The following is a 6,574-nucleotide window of genomic DNA, read 5'->3' as shown; positions in this document are numbered from 1 at the left end:
GCGGTGAAGGAGGCCCAGGACCTCCATGACCTTGGCAGAGTGGGGGAGGGAGTTGAAATGTTGGGCCACAGGGCGGTGTGGTTGATTGGTGCGGGTGTCCCAGAGATGTTCCCTAAAGTGCTCTGCTAGGAGGCGTCCAGTCTCCCCAATGTTGGGGAGACCACATCAGGAGCAATAGATACAATAAATGATATTGGTGGATGTGCAGGTAAAACTTTGATGGATGTGGAAGGCTCCTTTAGGGCCTTGGATGGAGGTGAGGGAGGTGGCGTGGGTACAGGTTTTGCAATTCCTGCAGTCGTAGGGGAAGGTGGGTTGTAGGGGGGTGCGTGGACCTGACCAGGTACTCACGGAGGGAACAATCTTTGCTGAAGGCAGAAAGGGGTGGAGAGGGAAATATATCCCTGGCGGTGGGGTCTGTTTGGAGGTGACGGAAATGTCGGCGGATGATTTGGTTTATGCGAAGGTTGGTAGGGTGGAAGGTGAGCACCAGAGGGGTTCTGTCCTTGTTACGGTTGGAGGGGTGGGGTCTGAGGGTGGAGGTGCGGGATGTGAACGAGATGCCTTGGAGGGCATCTTTAACCACGTGGGAAGGGAAATTGCAGTCTTTAAAGAAGGAGGCCATCTGGTGTGGAACTGGTCCTCCTGAGAGCACTTACGGCGGAGGCGGAGGAATTGGGAAAATGGAATGGCATTTTTGCAAGATGTATGGTGGGGAGAGGTGTAATCCAGGTAGCTGTGGGAGTCGGTGGGTTTGTAAAAAATGTCAGTGTCAAGTCGTGTGTCATTAATGGAGATGGAGAGGTCCAGGAAGGGGAAGGAGGTGTCAGAGATGGTCCAGTTAAATTTAAGGTCAGGATGGAATGTGTTGGTGAAGTTGATGAATTGCTCAACCCCCTCGCGGGAGCACGAGGTGGCGCCAATGCAGTCATCAATGTAGCGGAGGAAGAGGTGGGGAGTGGTGCCAGTGTAATTACGGAAGATGGACTGTTCTACGTAGCCGACAGAGACAGGCATAGCTGGGACCCATACGTGTGCCCATGGCTACCCCTTTGGTCTGGAGGAAGTGGGAGGATTCGAAGGAGAAATTGTTAAGAGTAAGGACCCATTCAGCCAAACGAATGAGAGTGTTGGTGGAAGGGTACTGTTGGGGACGTCAGGAGAGGAAGAAACAGAGGGCTTGGAGGCCCTGGTCATGGCGGATGGAGGTGTAGAAGAACTGGATATCTATGGTGAAGATGAGGTGATGGGGGCCGGGGAAACGGAAGTCTTGGAGGAGGTGGAGGGCATGGGTGGTGTCCAGTATTCATTACCTATCCACAATTGTCTCTGGAGTGTTTTACTCAGCCATTTTAAAATGAAGCACATTGCTTCAGGAAAACACCAAGAGGGTAATTACACTGGGGGATTTCAATTACCCCAACATTGGCTCAGAGGTTAGCATTGCTGCCTCACAGCACTAGAGTCCCAGGTTCAATTCCCGCCTCAGGTGACTGTCTGTGTGGAGTTTGCACGTTCTCCCCGTGTCTGTGTGGGTTTCCTCCGGGTGCTCCAGTTTCCTCCCACAGTCCAAAGATGTGCAGGTCAGGTGAATTGGCCATGCTAGATTGTCCATAGTGTTAGGTGCAGTATTCAGAGGGAAATGGGTCTGGGTGGGTTACTCTTCAGAGGGTCGGTGTGGACTTGTTGAGCTGAAGGGACTGTTTCCACACTGTAGGGATCTAATCTAAAAAATTGAGATCGTCATAGAATAAAATGTCTTAGAGGGAGCAGGTTTCTTGAAAATACAGGAAAGCTGCTACGATGGGATTTTAACACAATCCCAGTGAATTACCCCAGGACTCTGCGTTTCCCATTCAGTGATATTGCCATTACACTTCCTCCCACTCTACTTTGACCCAGTTCTACTCCAGGATTCAGTCTGGTTTTGTGTCTCATCTTCCAAGGAAACCCAAAGCTGACACAATCTTCAATGTTTCTCTCAAACAATCCTGTTTACTGAGTATGCTCTTGATGAATTCAGTTACCCTCAGAACCTGACTATACTCTCAGAACCTGACTATACTCCACCCATTCCCCAGGCCAATCTGGCACAGTCACTAGTTCCCAGGGAAAAGTACAAATTAACTTCTTTTCATTCCAAAGCTTTTCTTAATTCAGGGAAACCACCTGCCTAACTCATGTTTTAATAGAATAATTGCAGGCATAATATCGCCAATTGTTTTGGCTAATTCGTCCTTCTCAACAGGGCCCCAAGCTTTTCAAATGTAATAAACTCCAAATTTGTTTGAATTGCTTTCATTTCATTATTGCTCATCAGTTTTCCAAACAATTGACCCTATTCTGGCAGTCAAAACTTTATATTATCTTGTAATTATTGCTGCTGAGGAGTGCCTTCACTATGAGATCATATCTTATTGCACAGTACCAGAGCTGGGGTAGGCTGCTGTTTGGATGTCTCCATGGTGTATTCTTCAAAAAAAACTATCCCAAAAATATTTTAGGTTGCCAGTGATTGTGTTGAATGTGTGAAAGATGTGAGTTTGTCAAGTATGAATGAATATGATTGGTTGTGTTTCCCTCAGTGATTATCCATCTGATTCTGATTTATCTTTAGCTGCTTCAGTTAACTCCTCAACTTTGAGCTTCACTCTGTTGAGTCTGAATGCTTCAAGCTTGTACACAGTGGAGATTTGTGCTGTCACAACTGCTGGAATTGGAGCCAACACTCTCCGCAACTTCCAAACCAAGGAATATGGTAATGTCAGCTACAGTCTGGTGCCTGTGACCTACCCAGCCTGATTGTTCAATCACATTAACCCTTGTCTTTTGCACTTACACTGTTTACCCCAGCGTTAAACAGACTAGTGTGGTGGAGTATGAGAGTGTGAAAGTAACCAATTTCTCAGCATAATCTTCATTGCATTATTATTAATCAATCTTCAATAGAACCTGACATGAGGTGAGGAAAAGCTGCAATGGGGAAGGGCTTTGGGAGCCAGGAACCTGTTCTTTGTGAGTGGGCTCCATTCATTTCATGGTCCACGCTCAGTTACTAACACACTGGATTTCCTAGTGGCATTTACTGAAAGATCCCTTGCCTTGGTTCCTCTCCTATCCCCTGCACCCCACATTACTTCTCATCAGATACCCTCAATCAGGATATTTCTTCAGACAAATATCAGTTTTCAGTGTCAGCCCCAATGATCTGATGAAAGGCCCAGCCAAAATGTCGACTCTCCTGTTCCTCAGATGCCGCCTGACCTGTTGTGCTTTTTCCAGTGCCATAATTTTCAACCCTGACTCTCCAGCATCTGCAGTTCTCACTTATCCCAATGAACTGATAAACATCTCTGTGAATGGTTCTTACAGGAAACTTAGCTCCTCAGCTGGTTATGCCTCATGAAATTACAGTTTCAGCCCTTTACCCAACTCACACTGATTCCCACTCACTCCATAACCCTTCACCCATTAACTCTTCACTCCTTTAATTCATCACCTCATTACCCCTTCCATCTCTACCTACCCTTTCTCCCCATTCCACCTCTTGTCCTTTTGCTTACCCCTTGTCCCTATTCCCCTACTAGATCCTCACCCCAATCTTTCCACCATCACCCAACTGAATCCTGTCAGAGGGAATCCCTGAGCACAGGGAATTTCCTGGCTTCTGTCTCGTGTAAGTGAGGTGAAGGTGGCATTTGGTGCACTTACCTTCATTGCTCAAACCATCGAGTGCAGGAGTTGGGACATCATGTTGAAGTTGTACAGGATATTGGTGATTTTTGGAGTACTGTGTACAGTTCTGGTCACCCTGCTATAGGAAGGATATTATTAAATTGGAAAGTGTTCAGGAAAGAGTTACAAGGGTGTTGTCGAGTTAGGAGTTTTGAGTTATGGGGAAAGGCTGCATCGGCTGGTACCTTTGGAGCTGAAGGAGGTTTATAAAATCATGAGGGACATAGATAAGGTGAATAGCAAAGGTATTTTCCCATGGTGGGGAGGGAATTCAAATCTAGAGAGCATAGTATCAAGGTGAGAGGGCAAAGATTTAAAAGGGACCTGAGGGGCCGTGTTTTCACACAGAGAGTGGTTCATGTGTGGAATGAACTGCCAGAGGAAGTGATAGTTACAGGTACAGTTACAACATTTAGAAGTTATTTAAAATAATTACATGGATAGGAAAGGTTTAAGAGGGATATGGGTCAAATGCAAGCAAATGGGACAAGTTTAGTTTGGGACACCTGATCGGCATGGTCGGGTTGGACCAAAGGGTCTGTTTCCATATTGTATGACTCTATGACTTTATGACTGTATGATAATAAACTGCTCATGGCCTTGGGTCCAAACCAGGCTGTAGGCCTGACAGGGATCTGGGCCAATCAGCTGTTGTTTCTAATCTACCAGGGTGTTCCCTGACATTTGTTTATCATGTGCAACATTCCCCACTCAAATCTGACACTAAATTTCTGCCAGAATCTTGAAGAACACACACAGATTAATGTTACAATGTAACTGAGTTGGAAAATTTTATTAAACAGAATATTTTGAATTTCAGATGGGAATGAGCTGACAGTAATCGTTGTGGTAACAGCTATCTGCGTCATGTTTGGTGTCTTCGCCATTGCTGCTGTTTGTCAATACAGCATCAAAAGGTACATCAGACATTCCCATTCCAACACATGTGCATGCACACAGACATACTCAATATTCCCACTCCAACACACATGCACATGCACAGATACTCAATATTTCCATTCCAACACATACGTGCATAAGCGCACACACAGCATGTATGCTCATTATTTCAGTTCTAACATACGCATGATGTTTATTATGTTTCTTTTCCCAGATCAAAGCGTATCATCTTTCCAAAAATCCCAGATCCTGTAAACAGTCTGGTTGTCAAATCTTTTCATAATCATCCTAGTACCAAAGTAAGTTATATCCTTCATTATAGACAGAAAAGGTTATGACTTGTTTCTGAAGAAATGGCTTTGTGTGCTTGGCATATGGGTGCCTGATCTCACTGACAGTACCGCAACCAGTGAACCTCAATTGATATAGAGGGAGCTTTGCTCTATCTAACCCTGTGTTTCATGGGGACAGTATAGAGGGAGCTTTATTTTATCTTACTCTGTCCTCTCCCTGTCGTGGGAGTATTTGATGGGAACAGTGTAGAGAGAGCTTTACTCTGTATCTAACCCCTTGCTGTTCCTGTCCTGGGAGTGTTTGATGGGGGTCAGTGTAGAGGGAGCTGGTGGTAATCTCTCTATATTTGATTCTACAGCTATGGGCGAGTTCTTCTGATGATCAAGATGTTGCAGATGTGCTTGTTGTCATGGTTACTGTGCAGAGTGATACCACCACAGCTTCTGTCAATGAGAAGGATGAAGATGAGCTGATATCTCTTGGGGAAGGAGAGATTTGCCCAAGTTACAGTTCGGGGAGCAATACTCCTTTCCAGTATCGGAGACAGATGGGGACCACTATGGGAATGGATGATGATCTGTGCAGTGAGAGCGAATTCAAGCAGAATTTAGAGACAGAAGCCACCGAGCTAATAAACAGTAAGTTCCATCATCTCTGCCTGCCATCATATACGGCGTCTGCTCCAAATCTTTGCACAAACATTTCATTGTTGGCAATGTACGATCAGAATGTGAGCAAGGAGGAGGCAGAGGAAGGCAATGCTGAATGAGGCTGCAATCACTCCATGCACTGAGACTCAGGCTCAAGAGTGGAGCAGGACTGAATCCATTCTCCTCCCACATCTGGATGCTAGCCTTACCTCTGATCATCACGTAATTGCTGAGGGATGTGGGCTGGATGTACTGAATGCCAGGAGAGGCTGGAGTTATCAATGAGGGATTCCTCACCCTCTTCTGGAAATGGACAGAAATCCCTCCATTGTCCCATGTGGAGGCTGCTGAACCTTGTAGTATACACCACCCTCAGGAGAGGCAGCTCACATTATAGGTATTGTCTAATCTCGCAGTTCAGAGATGTTATGACATCCCTCTGGCGCAGGTGGGACTCTTGGCTCAGAGGTAGGGACACTGTAACTGCATCACAAGAGCCCCTCCGCTCACTATAAATTGAGGTCATGGCATGTTTGGAATCAGTTGTTGAGTTTTATCCACATTAGCTTTCTGTTGCTATTCCAGCTATTGTTATTGAATTGATATATTGAAGTAAATTTACTGTACATTTGACACAGAAGCAGGCCATTTGGCTCACCTGTTTTGTGCTAATCGTGATGCTCCATACAAGCCCCTTCCCATCAGTCTCTTTTCATGAAAAGAGGTCAGTGCTGGTAAGGCAGAAAGGTATTACTCTACCAGGATATTCCCCAGCGGGACACCATCGGGAGGTGACGTGTGCAGAACAGACTCATCCCAAGGGGGCAGGTAGATTCTGAAGCTGGCTTTAAATGTTCCTCTTAGTTCACTTCCTCCCAGTTGTGTTATAAAACTTTTCAGTGTGTACCCCACGGACCCTACCCAAACCTCGAATCCATACTCTGTTATACCCTCCATGGCAACTCAGGATCCATTCACTTCCCTGTGCCAATTCA

General features: G+C 45.8%; 1 protein-coding gene across 1 annotated transcript in view; it reads left to right on the top strand.

The window, feature by feature from the left end:
- The window catches only part of LOC122565067, a 24,178-nt gene extending 18,480 nt beyond the window's left edge, over nt 1-5,698 (top strand). Inside the window, exons 5-8 of the mRNA XM_043720697.1 lie at nt 2,618-2,758; nt 4,556-4,652; nt 4,850-4,934; nt 5,288-5,698. Coding sequence (XP_043576632.1) covers nt 2,618-2,758; nt 4,556-4,652; nt 4,850-4,934; nt 5,288-5,698 — 734 coding nt within the window. The remainder of the gene's footprint in view (nt 1-2,617; nt 2,759-4,555; nt 4,653-4,849; nt 4,935-5,287) is intronic.
- Nucleotides 5,699-6,574: the final 876 nt, after the last annotated feature.

This window comes from Chiloscyllium plagiosum, chromosome 31 (genome assembly GCF_004010195.1).
Source record: "Chiloscyllium plagiosum isolate BGI_BamShark_2017 chromosome 31, ASM401019v2, whole genome shotgun sequence".
Taxonomy (NCBI): Eukaryota; Metazoa; Chordata; class Chondrichthyes; order Orectolobiformes; family Hemiscylliidae; genus Chiloscyllium; species Chiloscyllium plagiosum.
Note: the sequence above shows the minus strand (reverse complement) of the source record. Positions and strands in the feature narration are given on the sequence as shown.